General features: G+C 42.8%; 2 protein-coding genes across 2 annotated transcripts in view; both read right to left on the bottom strand.

The window, feature by feature from the left end:
* Positions 1 to 1,217: 1,217 nt before the first annotated feature.
* LOC311103103 (protein CLN8-like) lies at positions 1,218 to 4,583 on the bottom strand. Its single transcript, XM_084144640.1, has 2 exons — positions 3,918 to 4,583; positions 1,218 to 3,469 (listed from the first exon to the last, which is right to left on the bottom strand). Exons 1-2 carry the CDS (start codon positions 4,470 to 4,472, stop codon positions 3,155 to 3,157), a joined length of 870 nt encoding a protein of 289 aa, XP_084000766.1. The 5' UTR covers positions 4,473 to 4,583; the 3' UTR covers positions 1,218 to 3,154.
* Positions 4,584 to 11,870: 7,287 nt separating this feature from the next.
* The window catches only part of LOC311103169 (disks large-associated protein 2-like), a 307,883-nt gene continuing 293,586 nt past the window's right edge, over positions 11,871 to 26,167 (bottom strand). The window contains exons 7-12 of the mRNA XM_084144717.1: positions 20,646 to 21,025; positions 17,227 to 17,312; positions 16,584 to 17,026; positions 16,385 to 16,476; positions 14,042 to 14,212; positions 11,871 to 13,669 (exon numbers count right to left, since the gene is read on the bottom strand). Coding sequence (XP_084000843.1) covers positions 13,463 to 13,669; positions 14,042 to 14,212; positions 16,385 to 16,476; positions 16,584 to 17,026; positions 17,227 to 17,312; positions 20,646 to 21,025 — 1,379 coding nt within the window. The 3' untranslated portion in view covers positions 11,871 to 13,462. The remainder of the gene's footprint in view (positions 13,670 to 14,041; positions 14,213 to 16,384; positions 16,477 to 16,583; positions 17,027 to 17,226; positions 17,313 to 20,645; positions 21,026 to 26,167) is intronic.

Genomic DNA, 26,167 nt, shown 5'->3' with positions numbered 1-26,167 from the left:
TTTGAGCCAATCAGTTGTGTTGTGACAAGGTATACAGAAGATAGCCCTATTTGGTAAAATACCAAGTCCATATTATGGCAAGAACAGCTCAAATAAGCAAATAGAAACAACAGTCCATCATTGCTTTAAGACATGAAGGTCAGTCAATACGGAACATGTCAAGAACTTTGAAAGTTTCTTCAAGTGCAGTTGCAAAAATCATCAAGCGCTATGATGAAACTGGCTCTCACGAGGACCGCCACAGGAATGGAAGACCCAGAGTTACCTCTGCTGCAGAGGATAAGTTCATTAGAGTTACCAGCCTCAGAAATTGCAGCCCAAATAAATGCTTCACAGAGTTCAAGTAACAGACACATCTCAACATCAACTGTTCAGAGGAGACTGTGTGAATAAGGCCTTCATGGTCGAATTGCTGCAAAGAAACCACTACTAAAGGACACCAATAAGAAGAAGAGACCTGCTTGGGCCAAGAAACACGAGCAATGGACATTAGACCGGTGGAAATTTGTCCTTTGGTCTGGAGTCCAAATTTGAGATTTTTGGTTCCAACCGCCATGTCTTTGTGAGACGCGGTGTGGGTGAACGGATGATCTCCGCATGTGTAGTTCCCACCGTAAAGCATGGATGAGGAGGTGTTATGGTGCTTTGCTGGTGACACTGTCTGTGATTTATTTAGAATTCAAGGCAGTTAACCAGCATGGCTACCACAGCATTCTGCAGCGATACGCCATCCCATCTGGTTTGGGCTTAGTGGGACTATCATTTGTTTTTCAACAGGACAATGACCCAACACACCTCCAGGCTGTGTAAGGGCTATTTTACCAAGAAGGAGAGTGATGGAGTACTGCATCAGATGACCTGGCCTCCACAATCCCCCGACCTCAACCCAGTCAGATGGCAGAGTGAAGGAAAAGCAGCCAACAAGTGCTCAGCATATGTGGGAACTCCTTCAACTGTTGGAAAAGCATTCCAGGTGAAGCTGGTTGAGAGAATGCCAAGAGTGTGCAAAGCTGTCATCAAGGCAAAGGGTGGCTATTTGAAGAATCTCAAATATAAAATATATAAAACACTTTTTTGGTTTCTACATGATTCCATATGTGTTATTTAATAGTTTTGATGTCTTCACTATTATTCTACAATGTAAAAAATACTAAAAACAAAGAAAAACCCTTGAATGATTAGGTGTGTCCAAACTTTTGACTGGTACTGTGTGTGTGTGTGTGTGTGTGTGTGTGTATGTGTATATATATATATATAGCCCATAAAAAAAAAACACATTGAATAACACATTTGTACATGGCAAAACACAGTCAAAGGGACTAAGGTTTTTAAGTGTTTGTCCTATCTCTTACATATAAAAAATAAAAATAAAAATAATTTGACCCATGTTTGGTCACTTTATTCGTGGAACTTTGGGCCATTTTTATAGGCCGGTCCTGGGTTACCTTCAGATGACTCTGCTGAAGCTTGTGTGCGTCAAAGAGCAAAACAAATGACACAGTCGTGTTGAAAATATTAAAGTCTCATATTTTGATGGGGGGTGACTTATTAGTCTGTAGCTCAAACGGTTCGGGTTTTACAGATGATTTCGTGACTATTTTCTTGTCTGGATCCTTTGTGTAGAAAGATACCACTTTCACAAGCCCCATATTATGGAATAGGCGCAAGCTTTATAAAATCGGCAGAAAGAGAGGATTGAGCTGCAGCCACTGCAAGAAACGGTAAGTCTCTAGCATAAACACATGGGGAGCTATTCAATATTTAAAATGACATCACCGTGATGCCTTGGTGTCATAATAAGTTGTTTGAACCATTGAGATATTCTTATTCTATTTCTGTTTTCCACGCCTCTCCTCAAGTCAAGTACAGTATGGCAGTCTGGATGTAGTTCAATGTGGGTGAGTAGTTTCCAAAGAGCTCTATGCTAGACTACAGGACTGAAATGCATCTTTGTCCACAAATGACCAGGTTAAGGGTTCAAATTGTCCACTTAAGACTAATTTGCAGGTGTACAGAAGGTCCAAGGAGATAGCAAACATAAAGGAGAGATTACACAAAGAATTCACCCCCAACTTAGTTTTCCGACAGATCAGCGGTAGAGAGTTGGTACGTTACAAAAGGAAGACATGACCGTCCATTTGGCCTGCACTGTGGTGCTTGTTATCAGTCTATTCTACTCCCTTTGGTGACTCCCACTGAAAACAGCACTGCTTCTCACAGCTCTCTTAGCATCCACTGTCACATGTTTAGAGAGTCTACACGGAGTCTATAATTTCAAGTTAACCCCACTATCAAAGATACGACTCGGACAGCCACAGAATACAGGAACCATTTCCTCAAGATGAAATTAGATTAATTGATAAAGATTCAACTAGAGCCCACAACACTACCGGTACACATTACAGTCTACTCTGAAGAAAGTCAGAAAGCATTTTTTACGATACAGAAAGAAGTGGCTTGCCTTCCAATTACGTTTGAAAGCTGTGAGACCTTCCTCATCTGCCAGATCGTGACCCAGTCTCCAATCTCCAGTCTCAGTCTGTCACTGAGTTTGTTCTCAGCGAGTACATCTGCTACCTCATGGACCTGTCTGTGCTCAGCACATAGCGTTTGAGTGACCACACACTGTACCAGTAAATGCACTTCAAACCAGCCAACACCCCATTCCAGAGAGGTTAACTAACACATTCACACCTTGCTGCTGGAAGCTGAACTGAGTAGACAGAACAATAATATGCCTTTCTCCCTGTCCGTCTGCACTCCCTCTCAATAAAGCAACTCTAACAAAAACTGCGAATAACCAACGGCATAGGGGTCAGGCCAACGCTTTTCTACTATAAAACGTTAAGTTCACCTATGACATTTATTGTCATCAAAGGCCCTTTCACCCACGTCTTGTAGAGACACAACAGACCTATACTGAGTACCTTAAAAACACAGTAGTTCAGTTTAACTTGAAATCCTCAAAACACTTCAAACACTAAAAGTCAGAGTTAGTAAGAAAATAGTCTTTAAAATGGCCTTTCCTCTCCGTTACAAACTTAAAAGCCAGAGTTAGTGAGAAATAGTATTTGAATCACACTTCCTCTCCTTTACAAGCATAGAAAAAGAAACACATAACTCCACAAAACAGGTTCACAGTCCTTGGCCCCGTTTAGCTCTCATGAGGTTTCTCTTCCCGCTCCCCACTGGGGCCATTGGGTGGTGGCTTATTGCTGAAGTTCCAGTCGACAGGGTTGAAGAGCTGCATGGTCTTCTTGTGTGTCCAGATGGGGTTTATGAGCACTGTGAGCAGGGCCAGGCCGGTGCAGAAGAGGATGCGCTGGGGCAGGGCCACGTACATGTTCATCTCCCCCCAGTGGCTCCAGCTCACCCACCACATGTAGTAGGTAAGCACCATGCGGCAGTGGAACATGTGGATCATCACCCACTGGTTGGCCTTCCAGAAGAGGGTCCTTGCCCAGCCAGCCTGGATGGCAGAGAAGAGAGGGATATTTAGAGAAGGAAATGTACTGATTGGACAGAGGATAAAGACTGTCACAGTGTTTGGGGATATCTAAAACAATGTATGGATTGCATATAACATCTTGGTACATAAAACAAAAGTGATGTGAAATCTCATGACTTGGTTCCATTTCTGCTTAGAAGTTCCCATTTCTCAGAATGGCCATCTGTTCATTTATCACTGTTGCATTTCATATCAATTGTGCTGGTCTCAGTGTTGAGTATGTAAACAGAAAAGAGGAACTGAAATCTATCTGTGCTTTCTATTTCTAGCCCACCAGTAAAACAACTGAACTATAAAAAAAGGAATAAGCTTACAGTACAGCATCACAAATGGAGTCAATCAACAACTACAAAACAACAACATACTGTATAGAGATATGATGAAAGGCACCAGACAAACACTCCTCTACCTTTAGTAACATCCAGGAGATGCAGGTGAAAGGCGTGCTCATCTCCAGCAGCAGAATGACCATGGGCAGGTAATGTCCTAGTGAGTCCCAGACCACGGCCCCAGCGAACCCCGACAGGGCAAAGAAATGGTGGGTAGCCAGGGCGAGGTCGAAGGACCTGAACACCACACTGGTGAGATGCAGTGCCACATTCTCAAACAGGAAGAAGCCCGTGGCGGTGAGCACGGTGAACCACGACCAGTCCTCCTGACCTCTTATCCTGTCCCTTGACACGGCCGAGTCCTCGGTTAGCGCCCGTAAGCCCACCATCGTGCTCTGGAGGCCGAACACAGCCCGTGTGACTGCCAGATTCCAGAACACCTTCTCCTTGACCAGCAGAGAGTGGTAGGTCTGGGAGAGGGCCGTGGACACCAGCTGGGAGAGGAGGAAGATGGCAGTGTAGAAGGCAAAGCCCAGGCCGATGATCTGGAGGCGAAGGCCCCAGGAGAAGTAGTCCAGACTGGGGTCAGCGGGGTCCTTGAATGACAGCAAAGGGCTGGCCTGCTGGGAGGTCATGTTGATTTGTGTGGGTGGGATGGTGGATGATGTCTGTTGCTCTTACATCCGTGGAGTTCTCACAGAGTTGAGTAACCAGTAATCACTGAAGTGTCCCATGGGTTAGTTATCAACCACCCTGCAAAATAAATTAAAGCCAACACACATTGGTCAATGTTTATAAAATAGTTATGACATGTCAAAATGTGCTAGATGACCCATAGACCTTTGAACAGTACTTTCTATACCTAATATAAAACATGATCAGTTATTGACCCAATATAAGGTGATGTTGGTATGTTAACTTCTGGCTATGTTTGAAAGATTTCACATCTTTCGTTTGACAGACGATAACATAAGATATCAGGCGCCTGTTGATCTGAGGCAATCAGTCTGACCATGTGTCAATTGAACTTCCTTCTTATTAATGCAACAACATCGTCTGATTAATCAGGCTGTAATACACAATTAATTGGTATATACAGCCTGAAAATAATGCATGCAAAATTGTGTAAATGTTCCTTACAAGCCAGAATGTTTAATAAAATTACATTTAAACTTACTCTACCGGTTGTCTGTGCGGTTTTACTTCAGCTGCTGGAAATGTGAGACAAAATATCTACAGGAAAGTATTGTTAACCCAACTTCTTAGAGAGCCAGTAGGTGTATGGTTCTGTACCAAGTAAAATTCGTTTTATATTGGATATTCGGTTCTCTCTCCTCAAAAGCTATTGAACCAAGCATGCCATGATAATGAAAATGGTATATTCTGAATCAGAGGATGAGCACAGACAACCGGTAGAGTATGTTCAAATGTAATTTTATTCAACATTCTGGCTTGTAAGGAACATTAACACGATTCTGCAGGCATTAGTATCAGGCTGTACCAATTAATTGTTTATTACAACCTGATTAATCAGACTAGCAACAACTTAGCTCAATCAGTTCGATAAATTGTTACAGAGTAAAGAAAAACAGAGGCCACTTTACTAAAATCTGTAACATTGTTAATGTTTTTGACTAAAAAAAAATCACTCTGGCACAATTGCGATTAGACTGGTCTCATAGACTAGACAGACATAAATTAGTATGACATGTTACGTTTGATATGGTTACATAAGATAGGTTACTTAAAGCAAAAACCCAGCTAGCAATGAGGAACCGGCCCAGAAGCGGCCTTCTTCCAGGGGGCCGGAACTGATTGAATTGGCCTGGAATCGGGTGTCGGACTCGGCCCGGAATCAAAATGAATAACTGCCCAGAATCGGCCCAAGTACATCGGGCCGTTTCCGTCTACCGGAATTCAGCCGACTTTGCCGGCATCTTACCAGAATCCCCCCAGAGCGGGCCGATGCAAATTTAAATAAATGTATACAGAATTACCCGATGTACATTTTACATACAAATTATACCCATCCACAAAGTTAAATGTTTTACATCCTTTTCGTCATACAGTCTTGTCCCATCGCTGCAACTCCTGTACGGCCTCGGGAAAGGCAAAGGCAGGCTGCGACACCAGCAACTACAGCAACAGCAGTTTGCACTGCGATGCAGCTTCTTAGACCGCTGCGCCACTCGGGAGACCCCATCCGCTAGGTTTTTAATGCTGATCAATTGCCTTGCACAAAGTACTAAAATACTACTTAAACATGAAAGACTCTTAAAGAATTTAATTGTAATGTTTCTTTTATTTTTTGATCACAAACAATGAGAAAATATGGGAAAATGATATAATGTTAATTATATTATGCAGCCCATGTATTGCCAGAGAGTAGCCACAATCGGCCCGAGCCCTAAGTAATACATTTGGACCAGATAACTCACACTGGAATTGGCCCGAGTCTCAGCCGAGTGCCCTGACTCTCAGCCTGAATTGGCCCAGATCCACTGTGTTAGCTGGGAATGAAAGGAGGGGGTTGGTCGGGCGTATAAGACGTCTAACAACCCAAAGGGTGGTTGGTCGGGGTGGATGGGAACGTCTCGCAACCCAAAGGTGTTGTGTGTTTGAATCTAATCACAGACAACTTTTGCATTTTAGCAACTTTTCAACTACTTAGTATGTTATCTAACCCTTCCCTAACCCTTTTACCTACCTAACTCATAGCCCCTAGAGCTAGCTAACGTTAGCCATAACAAATTGGAATTCATAACATATCAACTAAATGGTGGTTCTTGCATTGACGTACAGAATCATACGAAATGCTCTGAGACCACGTTGTTACGATACCTCAGTTGCAACATTGTTGCAGGTTATATTCTCAAATTTAACAGAACATAATGTATCGTTCCTGAAACAAAACAAATTGCTTTGGCTAATAAGCCAACAGTATATGCCGAGTCATCGCCATTGTAGCAAAACGTCATCTTTTGCCTTACAAATCTTAATAACTTACCTTATTCGTCCATTCTAGGCAAACAGAGTTGGTCTGTGAATTCAGCAGCGGGTTAGTTATCATATGAATTCAATTTGGCCATAAGACAAATAAATAGGAAATCCCTCCCTGTGATAGTTTAATCTCATCTGTATGTCTTGAGGCTCTTTTTAGTGATTAATTGGGTATTGTCCTGTCTATATGCAGTATAATAGGCAGCAGAATAATATCACATAGTTCCGTCATTATTTAATTACACTACACGCAGTACCTACTAGTTTAAATGGAGGGAGGAAAGGCAAATGACGAGACACCACCCAGTCCCTCAAACTTTTAAATGTTTTTCATCAAAAAATTTAATTGCAGAAGTATTTACATCAGATGATATCAGCAATGATTAAACTACTTTTAAGAGGCAAAATCTTTAAAGAGTTAATTTGAAACATTTTGTAAAATACAGAAATACAGTGGTGATGTGTTTACAACAGAGATTTAAAAAAAAAAATACAGTGAGAAAATCAGTAAACATTATAATATATAAAACATATATAAATGCATCTTTGATAAACAGATGAATAAATAAATATATAAATGTAACAGTGTCAATACTGTTAACTAAAAGACAATGAATAAACAAATTATACATTCAGTATCAGTATTTTGCATGCCATCATCACAGCTTATCAAAATAACCAGAACAAAGGAACAAATTGATAACAAAACATGAATAAAAGCAGAAAATAGTTGTTTCAATGAGGCATATATTATATATTAATATATTTATATATATTTATTTACAAATAATGAATATTTGGCATTATATTCATCCTCACTATAGATATATGATATACAAGAGATGAAAATAGTTTTAGCTAAACAACTACCTTTTTAATTTGTCTAGTAATTTAAGTCATTTCACATTCTGAGATCAGGGGAAGTGGTGTATAAGCCTATCTTGATGGTTCTCTACAATGTCAATATATTCAAGAAAAAGTCCTGTCAAAAGATTTCATAAATACTAAAAGCAGATAGACAAACAAATATGTAGTGTGGCCATCGATGAAGAGGAACTGTCCTGGACCCCAATCAATCATTTTTGGGAGAAACAGGGACATGTGATTGTTGCAAATGGTACGACTGAACAATAGACGTCACAGCGTGTGATTGAAGAGTGGCGAACTACAGAAGTAGGGAGTTCTACATTTGCCTAATCAAAGAACATAGCACTTATTTTTCTGCTGCCTTCACTAGAATGAAGCTAAACTAAATCCTATTTTTATCTGTGGTATCAGTTTCAGTCGGTTTTATGTGAAGCCAAAATGAAGACGATAAAACAAAATAAAAAGTAAAACAAACTACATCTACCAGAGACTTTGTTTTCCAGAAAGTTCATGCCCAATTAGTTGGCCTTTTATACGCAGCACAAAACACCTTCAACCACACAAGCTGACACAATGTCCCATAGACATTACAGCCCTGGAGAACACATGGTAGCATTGTTTGCCTGGTTTTAACTGACAGACTGGAACCGTCTGGTGTCTGTATATTCTGCAAGAGTTACTATCATGACACATTTGGACATACAGAAACAATATGTGGGCATGGAAAAGAGATGGGGTAACAAATCAAGTGGAAACAATATTAGAAATCCCATGTCATTTTTTTTTTTTACACATAAAAAAGAAGTTGCGCGTCATCTAAAGGACTGAAATGGCAATGTGAGTCGTACTTACAAGCGAAGAGGCAGATAAACAGAAATACAACCCATTGATGACAGTTTTGTAATGGTGGGCTGGGCTCAGAAAGGGCAGCATACCCTGAAAGTATCTATTTTACCAACAGTGGAGAACCGATGGTTGTCTGTGGCAGGATAGATACTTTTTTTATGGCACAATTTGTTATTCTATAAATGGCACTGGTATGTATAAAATGGAACACTATAATGAGTAATTCAAATGCAGAGTACAGAATTGCTCTCATAAATGGTATGGTAGTAAAAAAAAAAAAGCAGCCTGCTTTTCAATACTGAACATCCACTATAACTCCTCCGATCCTCCTTGTAAAATTGTGTATTCCACTTTTTAATTTCCCCTCGACCTTTCAAATATTCATCACACAGACACAAAAGCATTGAAAAAAAGCTAAGCTATGCATGAATATGCTACTAAAGCCATGGTGGATAGATTGAATCTGAGCTTTCAATCAGAGTTGCTGGCTCTCTACCTGGGCTACTTGCCATTCCTTAGGCCATCATGTCACCATTCATAATGCTGCTATGAGCATTGAGGGTTATCTGGATGGAATCCAATTGGAAATGGTACTGTAGAGGAGAAAATATGTCTGAAATATGAGCCAAAGTAGTGGACAGCTATCTCATTAAGGCAAACAATAGAGGAAGAGAAGGGAATTTAAAATATTTGGCACACACATAGAAGCAAACGCACACCCTTGCTCGCACGCACACACGCAAGCACACCAACCCTGACGAATTTGCATATAAGTACACACACACACATGCACGTGCATGCAGGCGCGCACACACACACACACACACACACACACACACACACACACACACACACACACACACACACACACACACACACACACACACACACACACACACACACACACACCTCTGTCATTTCAATGACACACAGTAAAAGAAGCAGAGAGAATGTCAGAGTGTATCCTTCAGGGATGCCAGGGCTGATATGGAGCCAAACTAGATCTATGTAACCCACATAGTGCTGTGATCACCATGTACTTTACCCTGTTATCCTCAACAGTAGAGGCAGTACAGTCCAACCATCAGCACTTTTGCTTTCAAGGGCCTTTGAGGCTGTCTGGTAGATCTTTCCAAGGACCTTTAAGGGATGACACTTAAGTAAGCCCCCTGTCTGTAACCAGCACACTGGGGTATACGAGAAAACCCCATCACAACCTCCATCACAGCTACCATCTCCATCCACCTACAGAACTACCTCGCAGCATGGAACAACACCAGTTACACCTCAAAGCAGAGATCCCAGCCTCCACTAAGTCAGCATGTGTCAGTGTGAGTCTTTCTCTGCCACTGCTGCAGGTCTGTCTCCGTACAACTGTAGGAAGTAGGAACAGCAGGGGAACATCGCTAACCTGCCAACACAGATCCTGGCTTCCTGCGCGACAGATAATGGTGCACTACAGCTACAGCACTCTGTCATTTTGGCTAGGTGGGTTCCCTCCCTCCAACAAAATTACATCACATCACTGAGATAGATGTATGTAGACAGCAGCCAGATCTTCACTCCCCAGGGAAGGGAATGTTTCTACACTCACACTCGCTTCATCTACACTAACTAGTCATGATACAAAATGAAGCCATGGAAGACATAAATAACTGAATAAAATATGAGGTAAATATAAAATGATCAAAAGAAAAAACATTTTCTGTATCCTGCAACCAACTGTGATATAAAAAAAAAAAATATGCTGCAAAACATTTCAAAATGTCCTCTAAAATGTGTCTTGTTTATGTTGTTTCCAAACATCTATAATTGAACTGACCCCCAGGACAAGGCTATCAAAACATTATCTTCTAGTAATGTAAGGATGACATACAGATGACAGGGTGTGTGTGTCAGAGTCCCTGCTGAGCCACATTGTGACTTTTGGGCCACTGAGGAGGTGACGGTGGGGTCATGTCTCTGTGGCGTGATAGGCGAGTGGACTAGGAAGCACGGTGACCTTCCAGTCACCCTGTTTCTGAAGCTGTCAACAAAGTGCCACAACAAGACTGTTCCTCCAACACAAACAGGACACAAAGTGACTCCAGAATGCTGAAAGGTACAGTACTCTGACTGCAATATGACAAGTCTCTCTCTCTCTGCACCAGTTACAATAGAAGCCAGCCGTAGGCAGCCTACTAGCAAAAATAAACAATCATAATTTTCTCAGTCCCAAAAATAGTTATTTTAGAGCCGTATCAATTAGCTGAGAGTGCTACGGTAAGTGTTGCATTGATTGTTGACCCAGTACTGGATCAATTGAGCAAAAAGTAGCACCAGTGACTTGGTTCATTATCCCAAAATATAACCTATAAAATCAATTCCAGTGTATTAGTAAAACAGCCTAAAATAGACACCAGTCTGCAGCAGAATCAGCCTGTCCTGATGTCTGCGGTCTTAGAAACATTAGATAACTCTGCGTCAATAGGATTGGCAATATTGACACAGACTAGCCTCATGGCTATCAGTGTAATATGACCTTTTAACATATCCTACAGCAGCAGAGGGGTTTTCAAGGTTTGTCAAGTATGTGATAGCCTGTCATCACGAGGAGTAATCAAGTTTCTAGACTCCACTACAGTGCACAGTATTAGACAGATTCAGCAGAGAAGAATTTACATAAGTGCCCCTCAAATCAACACATCTCATCCCTCACCCCAACAACTCTAGTCCCAGGCCTTTTCAGGCCTCCTCTAGCCTCTTATGGGAACTGATCCAAACCCTGGTCACTACCATTCATTATGTTACTGTGACCCAGGCACTATACAGTCCCCTCCACTTCTACATCACAGTAGGCCCCTGGAGTGCATGTCTGAGCTGTGTGAGGAAAAATAACCCCTGCAGTACCATCAATCTCTCCAACGTCACATTTTTCATGTCTTTGTTATCAGCCAAAAAAAAAGCTTCAAATTCTGGAGAGGTTTCTTCCCTCACATCTCTTCCCTCTGGGACTGTTTCACATTATTACCTTGTAGCGGTTCCTAGAAAAGGTAAAAATACTTTTCACACACTGCACTTGTCTGGTAGGTAATCAACAATAGAAATGTTTTCCAAGATTGTGCAAGCTGTGTTCTAATCAATGAAACAATTTAACTTATGTGTGTTGTTTGAACAGACACTGTTATTCCTGGGTTGGCAGCAAGGCTAGGAGAAGGGCTAGATGTTTGAAGAAATGACAGCACTATTTTGATACTACACGATATGTAGGAAGGCATGGAGAGATGAGGTGAAAAATCAACCATGTGATTAAGAATATTAATTTCCTCTCTTGCAATTCAAATACAACAATACTGTTGTGAACTTTGTTTGTACATTTCCCTTGGAAATACAGAGAATTATAAGTGCAAAAGCGCATTATTTTACATATATTTGAACTAAAGAGCAACGCAAACCTTCCATAGCATTTTTTCCACAGCAATGAAATAATGTAAAGTATTTTTCAGAGAAAAAAAAGTATTGCATGTTGTCTGCTTCAAGTAAATGTCATTACATGTGAAATGTCAATATTATAGGAAACTGTAGGGTATAGTGTGGAAGGGAGAAAAGTAATGAGCATGATTTAGACATTTTTAAATCACATTTTCTACCATGAGGCTTGACCCCTTGACCTTTACCTGACTGGGTAGAAAGCTGCATTTTCCAACTTTTCCAACTTTAACAAAACCAGAGCTTACTGTGAGTGCATAAAACAGACATTTCAGAAGGGATGACCTACCTGCCTCTTGGTCAGAAGCTACAGTGCGGCATGCACAGTTGAGGTATTTCAAGCATTGTCACTTTCAAATAGTTTCACTTGAATCATTTTGTGATTGTTAGCTTGTGAACACAATTGGAAACAACAGTAGGATAATTGTAGGGGTTTCCACCAAGAGTTGGACTCATCATGGGGTCATGAATTCGTAACTGGGTTTTTATTCTCTCTGGTTGGTGGTAGGTTTCAAAGCTACACTTTTTAATTGCACTTTGCAAATGTTGAAAAATACAGACATACCCTTCCAGGATAATTTAAATGAGAGCTTTTGGAGTTGGCTATTCTATCATGTAACACTATTCCATTAACAAAAACCTTTTTCATGGGAAAACCAAGGAGAAGATGAACCAATTCTTAGATATACACTGAGTATACAAAACATGTACTTTCTATGACATAGACTGACCAGGTGAATCCAGGTAAAAGCTATGAGCTGTTATTGATATCACTTGTTAAATCTACTTTAAATCAGTGTAGATGAAGGGGGGAGACAGGTTAAAGAAGGATTTCTAAGCCTTGAGACAATTGAGACATGGATTGTGTATGTGTGCCATTCTGAGGGTGAATGGGCAAGACAAAACATTTAAGTGCCTTTGAACGGGGTATGGTAGTAAGTGCCAGGCGCACAGGTTTGTGTCAAGAACTGCAACGCTGCTGGGCTTTTCACGCTCAACAGCTTCCTGTGTGTATCAAGAATGTTCCACCACCCAAAGGGCATCCAGCCAACTGTGAGAAGCATTGGCGTCAACATGGGCCAGCATCCCTGTGGAACACTTTCGACACCTTGTAGAGGCCATGCCCCGACGAATTGAGACTGTTCTGAGGACAAAAGCGGGGGGGGGGGGGGGGGGGATGTTTGTTCCTGATGTTTGGTATACTCAGTGTATATCCACTAATACATATGTGTTAATGGAAGAGGACTTTTGTGATATCCTACTCAGTGAGGGCTGAGGTGGAGATGAACTCAGAAGATGATGACAGTGAAGTCATGAGGAGACAGATAAAGGAGGGAAGTGTACATTAGATAGTCTAGAAAAAGGCTAGTTAAAGGAGAGTCTAGTTGACGGGTAAGTCTGAGGGGGGAGACGCCCCTCACCCCTGACCCCTGTCCCAGTCCTCTCAAAGGCGAGTCTGAGCCTCAGGGATATAAATCTCGATGCTGTCTGCTCTCTCTGACACCGAGTTCTGACGGAAGGAAGCCGCCCGCTTGGCCTGCATCAGCCTCCTGCGTGCTTCCAGGCGGTGGCGGTCTGGAAGGTCAAGAGACTTCTCCCGTGTCACGCCTCTCTTCCCGATCATGGACTTCTTTGGTACGACAGGTGGTAACTGGACACAGGAAGAAAGAGATGAACTAGACCAAAATCTGATCCGTATCGAAAACTATTCTATAATTCAACTTGTATTGCCAGTAGTTGACATATCATCCATTTGAGAGGTTGGAAATAAATCGTCATAGTTAAGCACAATGTCAATGACACCCAGTGGTGCTTCACTAAGCATTTGACCTCACATACAGAACAGCACCACTCCACACCACTACTACGTGGCTCTGAGTCATCTCACATCTCTGTTCAATAAGGCTCTGACTGTGCTATATGTAGCTGAATCTGTCCATAGAAATATAATGATTCTGTCTCACCTGTCACTGAGACTACCCACCATAGACAACAGAACAATTCTAGATTGTATTCTGTATACCTTAGTGCTAGCCACCTTTTTCTCTGGGCTCTTCTCCACGGGCCTCCACTCGTTGTTCTTCATCTGCTGCAGCTCGTCAAACTTGGTGGTGACGTCATCAATGGACAGCTGCAGGAGGTCCCAGAATCCAGCCAGGTCCTGAGAGGTGGGGCGGGGCATGGCACTGGGGTCCTGCAAGGGGTGATAAAGGACCACATCAGTGTCTGAATTACAGATACTCAAATCCCAGTGTACATAAGGAGTTTTTGTTGCACTTCTACCAAAGCCCACTAGATGTCCTTATTAGAACTCAAACAGAGGAAACCTCAATGATTTATGGTGTATTTTTCTAATAATAAAACAAATGTTTCCAGCAAAGTCATGGGAGCAGGAAGGTCAAACTTCAGAAAAGACAATAATTGTATTCCCATCGTCATCTCATGGTTAGACTATAGGACTTGGAGGACAATCCATTGAAATGAGCCATAACAAAATGTGATCAGTAAGTAGCAATCCCTCCTAATCCCCCTGAGGATGGGGAAAAAATGAAGAGGGCTCACATTTCATTCACTGCCAGTAAGTCTTATTCATCACATCACATCGGCTAGAGTCACAATCAGTCACACTATTGAACCCACAGACAATACTAGTGAGACTATAGCCTAAATCAATATTTCCAACTCTGTTATGAAGTTAATCCATAGAGAAATAAGATCCACAGCATCCCATTGGACGCAGGTCACCATCTCCCCCCATTAATTCAGTGACTTTATGTGCTTCATATATTGGATGGCTGGAGGGCACAACAATATCACAGCCGACTGTCTGGTGGCATTTCAGACTGCTGCATTCTGGATGTAGATCGAAATATATAGGCTCTGAAGTAAAGGCCAGGGTCACTCTGAATTACAATGAATAGATTAACTATAGTGGAAGGTCTCGGAAATGAAAAATAGTAAGCAGTACTTACTCAGTGTTAAGAACTGCATTTGCTGTATATGGTTAAAGGGTAACTGCACAAGTTAAAAACGCAATAGTTTAGGACACTGCCACTATAAAGTGATGCTAAGAGTAGAAGCACTGAGGCACTATTCTGAAAGCACAGCACCAGATCAAGCCTGCTGGGTGACTCATAGCAGTGTGGAGAGGCTGTGACAGGCTGAGATCTCACCCGGTCACAGATCTACCTCATTCATCGCCTCGGTCTGAAACTTCACAGGGGAGATACACAGAGACCCAGAGGAGAAGTAGTGGAAGACACCGCGGGGCTCATCTCATCAACATGGACGGGGGTTCAAAAAGAAGGCTGTACACAAGCCAGCATAAGCAAACAAATAACAAAAACATAAATGTATACTGGGTGAGTGAATGAGGCTGACACATTAAAGGATTCTGGGAAATATAAGCCTTGCCTGTGTCAGTATGCCTTAATCCTGTAGCTCCTCCCACAATAAAACTTGCGCTACACTCTGCGCCTGTCTTTGAAAGCTTGTTTAACTCCGGCTTACGTTATCCAGGAGGAAAAAGGGTGGGGGAAGACGGCTCGATAAAGCGCAATTAGACATCTCCTTAAGCCTCTTATTTGCAGACGCCACTTCTTCAAATGGACTTAAATCCATGTTCTGAAAGTGTATGCAGTATTATTTGTAAACTGTCTTTGTCATATGGAGAGATGCAGCAGCTTGCGTAAGCTTTTATAACTGCTGTCCTCTCCCCTACAGTGAGGGAAATAGAAGCAGGAAAACTCTATATTAAAGACTAGTTTAAACTAAATAATCCCCATGCACATTTCAGCCTTTTCTGAATGCAGCAATTTCTGCTGTATATGGCAAAAAATAGCAACATGTTTTCATAACCAAAGACAGGCTTAATCTCAAATATTGGATATTTGGCTGATATCAATAAAGAGGGGTAAGATTAGAGGTAGGAAAGTATCAGCCAGATATTCCAGCCCTTCCAAGTGTTTTTTGATAGGATGAAGAGAGTGGACTGCGGCAATAGTTCTGAATTTAAAGTGGGCATCTTAGTGTTCTAGTCAGAGCTGTGAGTGCATCATTGGGAACATTCACAGTCTCTCATTGTTCTCCTCAAGATGTTCTCATTTCAGATAGAATTTCTTATTTTGTATTTCTTTCACACTCAATGGCGCATTTAAAAGCTTCTGACCTGTTGGGCTAAGCCATTCTATGTAAGACAGGAGAACAGTGCTGGTGGATACAGGAATGCAGCCGATATAACTGTATCCTTTCCTTTCACGGGCCCGAGTAGCGCAATAGTTTTTTAAACACACACGCACAAACACTCTCACACACTGTATGTACACAGACACACACAGGGTCATTGTTTCAGTGACGTGTTACTCACCAGGTTCTGCTGACACAGCCAGTAAAACTGCTGGAATTTCTGAGACATGAGGAGCTGAGCACTGCCCACCGCACTCCTGATTTTACCTAGGACTGAAAGACAGACAGTCAACTCATCATCTGTTACATGAAAGTCTTGAGTCTCTTTGGAAGAAAATGTCTGCCAGTTGACTGTACATTCTGACTCCTATCCCACTCACTGTCCTCAAAGAGGTCGTTCTCCTCCGCCTCTGCCTCCATGTCTTTACACCATCCCTCCATCCTCTTGGTCTCTGTGTGGAGCAGTTGCATGAACCAGCTTCCATCCCTCCGCAATGCGGGGGACGTCCGGCCCGACTCGCCCGACGACTCTGCTGGCTCCCTGGGGGAGGGGGGCTCTAGCTGCCAGGTGGTCTCGCTGGAGGTCTGCTGGGTGCTGGGGGGCTCCGTGGGGGTCCGGTAGTCCTCCCGGTAGCTGAAGAGGCCCTGGGTGCGAACGGTGCGCACCCCATACTGGGTGGGCGTGCTGGGCTCAGAGTGCCCCCCTAGGAAGCCCCCTCCAAATTGTAGGCCCTTGTCCTCCATGGTGGGAAGCCCCTCCATCTCCATGTCAGCTTGCACGGAGGCTGTTACACTATTGGAGCGCTTCAACCTACCCTGGCCTCTGAGACACAGATTAGGGAAAGCAAACATTTAGACCATTACATTTACATTTTAGTCATTTAGCATCAAGGGATACTGTAAACAAACACACACATAGAGAAAGAGGAAAGGTTGGGGTCTTTAATAACACACTGTTGATGAGCACAAATCCAGAAATGGGAAAAGGAATCTATAAAAAAAGAACACCAAGAGTAATTTTACCGTTTGTCATCTTCCACTTGGATCCCCACAGAATGGTATTCCTTCGACCCTTTGCTTTCTGACTCCGAGTCGGTGGCTGCTTCCACCTAATGCAACATAATAACATAGCAACAGCATTCTCATTATTACCACTCCCAGATGTCCGTGGGGTTATTGGTTTGGGGCCAGTGCTGCGCCTCCTCAACTGTAAGAGGCCTGTCAGAACATAACCGCAGTGTGATTTATGGAGGCAGAGAACCCAACCAAACACAACTAGTTCTTCAACACCCTCAGCACAGTGATTTATACCAACAACAAGCAGCCGTGGTGGATATACACAGTGGTGGTAGTTTTAAAAAATGAAACAAATTACAACACCTGATTAGGGAGTGGCGAGGTGTGATCACCTGGGGTGGTGTGTGATACAGACACACAGATCTTTGTTAGTGTTCATTGGTGCATGGTGCCAGAGATGATAGAGACTGATCCCTGTTTGTCCTGAGGGTTGCTGATCCTGATCGAATGTCCCCAGCAGCACAGATCCTTTTAATGTTATGGGACTATTTTGCTTCCACTGGTCCTGGGGCCCTTGTTAAGGTCAACAGCATCATTAACTTTACCAAGTCCCAGAACATTTTAGCCAAAATCCTGGTTGCCTCTGCCAGGAGGCTGACACTTGGCCGCAAGTGGATCTTCCAGCAAGACAATAACCCCAATTGAGCAATTGCATTTGTATAAAATAATATAATTTCCCAATTTTTTGGAGGATAAAATATAGCTCAGCATTTGTATTATATATTTTATAGTATTTTTTTAATCATCTTTATCAAAGGGTGCCAATCATTTGGACCTGACTGTATTTCACACAAAAACCATGCATCCTGTGTGACTGGCCCTTTATTAGAAGTATTGTCAACAAAAGTTTTATCCTGAAGTTGCAGATAGCCTACAGTCTGCATGGACTAGTTATATTTGGGAGGTAGTTGTGTGTGGTAGCTAGAATTAGTCCTTGAGATGCCCACTCCCAGGCTGTCTCTCTGATGAGTAATACAAGTGTGAAAACAGCAGACTTCTAATTTTACAATTTACTATTTGATTAGCAGGGTAATTTGAAAATCAATTCATCCACATTTTAATCCTCCTTCCCTCTGAGAGATCACACCTTCCCCCAGTTCTGAGTTAATGGGCTGACCCTAACATAGTGTTCCAGCCGACGCAGGCAGAATCCTGACTAGGGCCAGCTTGGAACGCCTGTCTGTCTGAGAGCCTTATGCCTTAAAAGCTCCAAATTCACATTAATAACTCTTTAGCTTTAAGTGGTTTGCAACGAACGGAGGAGTGTGTGTTCATGTCTAGCAGGCACAGATATATCCCTAGGGCTGCTGGAGCACCTGCCATTTAGCCCTCCTATGAACATTTCTTTTTATTAAATGTTTTGTCTATTTTCTCTATTGCAACTATAAATGCAACAAATTGCCTATCAAACTACATCATTTCTCATGAACTCATTAATCTTGAAAAAAAGTCCACTCCCCCGTCCTTCTGCCACCACGAGCGTGGCAGTGCCTTGCTGCACTCATCCTTGTCACGTGCTTCCCACACCCACCAGGCAGTGAGTTCGAAATAAATACCGCAAGTAGGTGTGCTTTGGAATTGCTATCATGTGTTGTCTCACAGACAGGGACAGGGAAGGAATCAACAGCAGTTCGCATCTGTCAATAGCAGAACAAATTCAAATCAAGTAAAGACTAGTTAGCTTGTTTTGACAGCATAGCCTAGTTAACTAGCTGATGAATCTAGCGTACACTAGCGACGATCAGCTGATATAGCCCACCCCAGTAGTGGTTTGAGCAAAGAAGTAGTTATTCTTCTAACTCCCTTTCATCTGTGGTAAAATGTCAAGTCTGTTACATTGCAGAGCCTGGTACAAACAGCACAATAAGTGACAGTGCTCTGAACCCCCCTTTTCTTTCCCAGAAAGAAAGTCAGCGGTGAGTTGCTGCTGGTTGAGGTGACGTCTGTTACTTTCTGGCACAAAGCAAAGTCCACTTCAGAGAGACAGAATGGGCTGTTGCTTTATGGTGGATGAGGAGGGGAGAGATTTAGGAGAGCCTGGGCAATGTTCAAAGTGTGCTGGCAGAGACAGAAGAAAAAAAAAAGCAACACCTGGTTTGGTGAACACACACACACACCACGCTACACACACACACACACACACACACACACACACACACACACACACACACACACACACACACACACACACACACACACACACACACACACACACACACACACACACACACACTATGCTACACAGACATATACTACACACACAGCACAGGTGTGAAAACTGTAGGCATCAGCATTTTACTCAGACATGGCTTAGTCTCATTGAGATGAAGGTAGGTAGTGAGGTAGGTAGGTAGTGAGAGTAAGGTCCTGCTACAGGATCCATTCTTACGCTGTCCTAATATGGACACTGTACACTTTAATGGCCCCCAGAACATGAGGGGTCAAAACTCAAACACTGTGCAGAAAGGGTCAAAGGCTAAGGATTAAGATTGTGGTCCTGCCGGAAGTAAGGGGTGAAAGGTCAAACTTTTGGGCCAATCAATAAGGCTACACTTCCAGAGGATAATTATACTGTACGGTATGTCCCCAGGAGGTCTGTGATGATGCAGGTGAATGTAGATTGATCTTACTACACTGGCCAAATACTAGTGGCACAGTTTAAAGATAAACTTTGTAGGAGGTTTTGGTGCATTTTTTGCGCTGCATGTGGCCCTTATGGTATGTTTCAGTAACTGTAGACCTTCACACTGCCAGCCATCACTAATCAAAAGTGCTTCTATATTTTACACACATCACTGGAGCCAATTTGAAAACCAATATAATTCAGGCCCACCACGATGAGCATAACAACGTTCAGCTCAGCCACTTAAAATCATCATCATTCATCCCCTAGGATAGGCTGCCTGATCATCTCTGAGTGACTGAGACTCACCTGTCTCCACAAACAAGCAGAACAACTCTAATATTCTATACTGATGAAAGGCTGTATGCAGTCTGAAGGGATGTCTGTCTACCGGTCTGTCTGTTTTATTCAGGGGCACGGACAGACCTGACGTCTGCAGACTGCGTGTGTGATCAAGTCCATTATTCTCAGGGTCACAGAGGGAAGAGAGAATGAGAGGGAAAAGAGAGAGAGAGAGTGAAGAGAGAGAGGAAATGGAGTGAAGAGGGCGAGAGAGACCAATTCAGTGAAGCCCTATTCATGAGTTGGAAACAAATTAATGGATTGCAGTAAGATGACTCATTGGTGCCATTTATGGACCTCGAGGAGAGGAGGCTGTGCCTGAATGAGTGTGTGACTTTATGAATGTGTGGGTGTGTGTGTGCACAACGTGTAGGCCTGTGTGTGTGTGTGTGCCACTCACCTGTATCCCTATGGAAGAGCGTGGTGTTTTGAGGTACTCCTCAGCCTTGGACACCAGGATGGCTTTATCACAGGTCATCACTGAGCTGTGACGGTCTGTGGACGGGTGCCTCTTCCCAGACATCAGCCCAGCTGCCTCCATGGCTATAGTCACGGCCTTGGCACTGTCCAGGCTGTCTGTGGAGTTATACAGGGCCCTGCCCAGGCTAAGGCCCAGCCCGTCCCCCCACCCTCGAGGGTGCCTGCCCTCGTGATACGCGTCCTGGGTGGACTCTGTACTGCTCTGGGCCGTGACAGAGATGAGGGGCTTGGAGCCTGAGGTGGAGCGGGGTGGGACTGGCGGAGGGGTCGTCTTCTTGTAGTTGTTCATGTACGTGACCGCTGAAAAATAGAAGAATAGAGGAGGTCAAAGTTCAAACTAATGCATTTGATGTGGTAGTTCAAGTACTGTAGGGCTATGCCGTTGACGATAAGAGAGAGGAGAGACCACTGAGTACTATTCACTGTGGATTGTTGACAGCCCTTCTCCTTACATGTATTTGATGAGCAAGGGATTATAAGAGAATATGGTGTTAAATCTGTTGGACTGTTGGACTAATAAATGACTCTGGGTTTGATGTGTCCTCTTCTTTAAACCAGAGCTTTGAAGGAGTAGCCTAATACAAACAGCTTGTCCATTTAAAGAACATCTAATGATCAAAGCCCAGAGTGGTCTTGGCTCATCAGAACTCTCAGAGAGGGAATGAGGAACACCCTGAATTACACAGTAGGTCAGCACTTTGTTTCCCATTCACAAAATGATCTCAAAGAGGTCACCAAGATGAGTCAGTAGAGAGAGAGTGTAAAAAAGAAGAGATTAAAAAAAAGAGACAGAGGGAGAGTGAGAGAGCAAGAGAGATAGAAAGAAAGAAAGAGAGGGTGAGGAAGAGAGGGAAATAAAGACAGAGAGAAAGAGGGAGAGATGATTCAGCAGAAGGACCAAAATAGACACATTATTTCCAAGCGACTCATGCAATGGGGACTCATAACTCTTGCCCCGATCTTGGCAGTGTTACTTAGCATTTAGCCTGTCCCCTCACGTCCCAGAAAACAGCCCAACAGCACAGAGAGATGGGAACAATACACCAGGCACCGTTTGAGGCATGTACACAAATACAAAAACACATATTCGACAAGGACAAATTATTTCTAATGAATATTGAAATGCAGAAAAGCCTATGGGCTGCTTGTAAAAGGAAATAAACTGAACTACAATGGCAACCATACCAGGCAGACAGGTGGTTTTACTTTACCTTTAAATCACACAATAACTAACCAGACAGAAAACCTGATCTTTATCTCCATGACAACAATGTGGACACATTTACTTCACACTAAACAAGAACATCGTGTTGACAAGAATGCTGCCGAGTTAAGTGGTAAACTGTGCTTTCTGAATAGAACAATAACAGTTTTTTCTTAAATATTTTCTTAAAACTCAAGAGGATTTCTTATGGAAAACTTTAGCATTACAAATTCATCATGCTGAATCATTTTGTGCTCAAGCACCCCAAACACACACAGACACACACACACATCCAGTTTGATTAACTTGAGACACAATGAGCGTGATTCAAGTGCTCAGTCTCTGTTAGGGAATCTCAATTGATCAGGTCTGAATTGTATGCTAATAGTAGAGAGAGCAAGGGACTTGAGGGACGTGTCATTAAGAGCGTTTCTTCCAGATTAAATTGATCACTCTCATAAAACTGTGCTTCATTTTGCAGGCTTTTAAGGATATGTAAATGACCTGGGTGCATGGATGGAGAACTCTATTATCATCACTGTCAAGAGTGTCCCAGCCCAAAAAACTACAAAAATACAAAGATGAGAACTACCTTAGACACTTACTAAAACTACTTCAGAGAGAGGGGAGGGGGAGAGAGAGAGAGCATGGAGTGAGTGCCTAGAGAGAGAGTAGAGAGAGAGAGAGAGCATGGAGAGTGAGAGCACAGAGAGAGAGAAAGCACGGAGAGCATGGAGAGAGAGACAGAGCTCTAGTCGGACAAGACAGGACAGGAGAGAGAAGTGTGCCAGACACCAGTGACTTCCTCTCTGTTACTCCATAGCTGACAGCACAGCATCTGCCACAGTGACTGATGTAAATATCCTGGCCTGAACTCCATCCTTTAAAACAAAATGGCTTGACAAAGTGCTCTGCCCGCCAGATGGATCACTAAGGCCCAAGGAAATAAACATAGAAACCTTGGCCTGTACAGAGGAGAAGGCTGTGTGTGGGTTGCTGCTGTCCTGGCTGGACCTGGGTGGAGAGGGAGGGGGCATGAGGGGTGTCCGGTTGAAGGGAGGGGCGGAGGGAGGGAGGCAAGGGGGCTCATAACTGACGGACCATCAGTCATGTGGGCCAATGTCCGGAAAGCGTTCGTCATCGATAGAGCACTCACGACTTCTCTCACTCCCTCAGCCCGTTTCAGGAGGAGGAGCGCGAGAGGAGAACGGGGTAGAAGAGGAGTGGGTGCAGGACCATTTTACATTCCACTGTCGTTTTTCAATCTACCTTTGAGATAAAGGCTTGTGCCTGATGAACCAATAAGGTAGAGAGATGCTCAAGGAGAAAACAACCAGGAGTGACCAAACAGGAACACAGAGATAGAGATAGTCGCTGGGTCTTAGCAGTAAAACGAATGCTTGTTTTCAGGGATTATTAATAATGTGGTGGTGTTGCTGTGTTTATCTTGATAAATTCGATAAGCCAGTGTGAGAGTGAGACTGCTCTCTCACAGCATTCTAACTGTATTTCATGAATAAATAATAATGATGCTGGTTCAAAACATGTTATTCATCACCACCTATTGGCTCGGACAGGAGGTTTACCTGGGGTTTCGTGGGTCGTCCGGTCAATGGTGCAGATAGAGGGAAGACGGAACTGGATCCCTGAAACAAGCCAGCCAATCACATTCAACATCCTGGTCACATCTGCCTAGTGCTCAAAACATGCACCAATCACAGTCCACTATACAGAAAAACAGCTACATACTGTAAGTGTCCACAGAGATAAGATGACAATGGCAGATAAATCAAGGATAATGTATCAATTCAAACACATCGGTTGGACTGTGAGGAAACAGCAGAATACTTTTTCCTTCAACAGTAACATACAGGTAACTGACAAAATAAAGGAAACACCAACATAAAGTGTCTTAATAGGGCGTTGGGCCACCACGAGCCGCCAGAGCAGCGTCAATGTGACTTGGCATGATTCTACAAGTGTTTAGAACTCTTTTGGAGGGGTGCGACACCATTCTTCCACGAGAAATTCCATCATTTGGTGTTATGTTGATGGTGGTGGAAAACGCTGTCTCAGGCACCGCTCCAGAATCTCCCATTAGTGTTCAATTAGGTTGAGATCTGAGACACACACACACACAAACCGCCTCTGCTCCTTTGAGACCCCTCTTTCAAAGTCACTCGGATCTCTTCTTCTAGCCATGGTAGCCAAAATAATGGGCAACTGGGCATTTATATACATGACCCTAAGCATGATAGGATGCTAACTGCTTAATTAATTTAGGAACCACACCTGTGTGGAACCACCTGCTTTCAAAATACTTTGTATCCCTCATTTACTCAAGCGTTTCCTGTATTTTGGCAGTTACCTGTATATTCACACAGTGAAAAGGAAGCTAAGATTAGGTGACATTTGTGGCCATCTATCCATGGAAATATGCACTCAGAAGATAAGGCTCTTGCCTAATAGTTAGCTGATTAAAGTTTTGGTTCCTTGATGATTACATAGATTAATTTAGTTTTTAACTAGCAATCAGATTTACAGCACAATGCTACATTTCAAGTGATTTACATTTTAAATGAAAGATATGTTCTTATACAAGATATGACCCTAGTTGACCCTGGAAACTGTAATAGGACCAGTAAGAGGCTGTGAGAAGACATACAAAGAGGAAGCAATCACAGCAATCATGGTGAGACATTTACGCATCACTCTCAAGCTAAAGCAGCTGAGATCATTGGCTAATTGGTAGATGGCATTAGCATCCTTGTAAGAAAACTGATGGGAAGGCGAACGTGAAGAGCTAATCTGACAGTTTAGCATGGCTAAACAGAAAATAATGAATGACAGATGGGCAGTTAGAGGTATGGGCATGGGCAAGCATGGCTCATCTTGCTGGGTGCGCTCTTTGAGCACTTTGGGGATTGCTAAGCAACGTTGGAGCACCATACTAGGCAATGAGGGTGGAAGAGGAATGTCTTTACGTTCCTAACTTGATAGTAAGAAATAGGTGATAGTAAAAACATTTTTTACTAAAGGAGAGCATTTTAACTTCCAGTTATCAATGTTGGGTAAAATAGCCCACCCCAAAAAACTAAGAACATTCTAGGCTGATCACTCGCTGTGAGGTGAAGTTCTCTACAACAACACTCTCATTAAATCATATGCGTCAGAGGTGTGTTCATGTTGCATCAAATGTTGCTGTCCTAATATGAACACCGTACAATTGGTATGTCATAACATGTCTTGGCCCGCTTCTAGATGACACTGTCTCTAATGAAAAATCAAACAATGCAGCAACAGCGAGAGGAAGTGTGATGTATTATGCAGTGGAAAGGAAGTAAATGAATGTGACAATACAACCTAATTAACTTCTCTCCTGTGAAAACATTGTCAGATTCAGCCAATTTAGCAAACTTTCCTAAACTGCAGCACATGAAAACAAGGAATTAAGCACAGTTTTTGCTCAAAACAATAGGACAGAGTATCACTTCTTAGATAGTCACTGTTTAAAAGTGTACAACTCAAATACATTTCTTATCAAAGCTTTTTTTTCCCCCAGTGCACTTTATTAGGGCCCAGGATTTTATGGGCAATTTCATATACAGCTCCTTAATAAGGATAGCATAGAGGTCTCGTGTTTCATCTGGCTGGTGCCTTGCTGGTAGCAGAGCTGTCATTATGTATTTTCACAAGAAAATACGACCCAGCACCAAACGCAGTACAGTAGGTGTCAAAATAATAAGTCTTCAGAATCATCATAACCATGCAGTTTAACATCATCACTATCTCGGATCTCCAGGTCAATAATGTCACCAATCATTCTTAGAAATAATCTGGTGATTTACATATTTTGTTGTATACAAAATGATGAACATTAACATTTGGATACACTTGAGTAGCAGCTGTTAGAATTCTCAGTTTTTGGTTCCTGAGCATGAGGATGATAAATGACAGTAGAGACACAGCAACATCACTTCCCTGTGGCAGACAGACAGACAGGACCTCCATGCCATCGCTACCTGGGGATGGATGGAGTTGACATTGACAGGGAAACATCCCAACAGATGTCTTTGAAGCTTCTGTCAGATATATTTTGATGTATACAGTGTAGGTGTTGGACAAGACTGACTTAACTGACAAAAGCAAGGGATAGGCATAGTAACAGTGTGTGTGTGTGTGTGTGTGTGTGTGTGTGTGTGTGTGTGTGTGTGTGTGTGTGTGTGTGTGTATGTATG

The sequence above is a fragment of the Coregonus lavaretus genome (genome assembly GCF_964263955.1).
Source record: "Coregonus lavaretus genome assembly, chromosome: 27".
Taxonomy (NCBI): Eukaryota; Metazoa; Chordata; class Actinopteri; order Salmoniformes; family Salmonidae; genus Coregonus; species Coregonus lavaretus.
Note: the sequence above shows the minus strand (reverse complement) of the source record. Positions and strands in the feature narration are given on the sequence as shown.

Coding starts and splice junctions, on each gene's coding strand:
- LOC311103103 (XM_084144640.1), bottom strand. CDS start 4,472: ATGACCTCCCAGCAGGCCAGCCCTTTGCTGTCATTCAAGGACCCCGCT. Junction 3,470..3,917: donor TCTCCTGGATGTTACTAAAG/GTAGAGGAGTGT, acceptor TCTGCCATCCAG/GCTGGCTGGGCAAGGACCCT.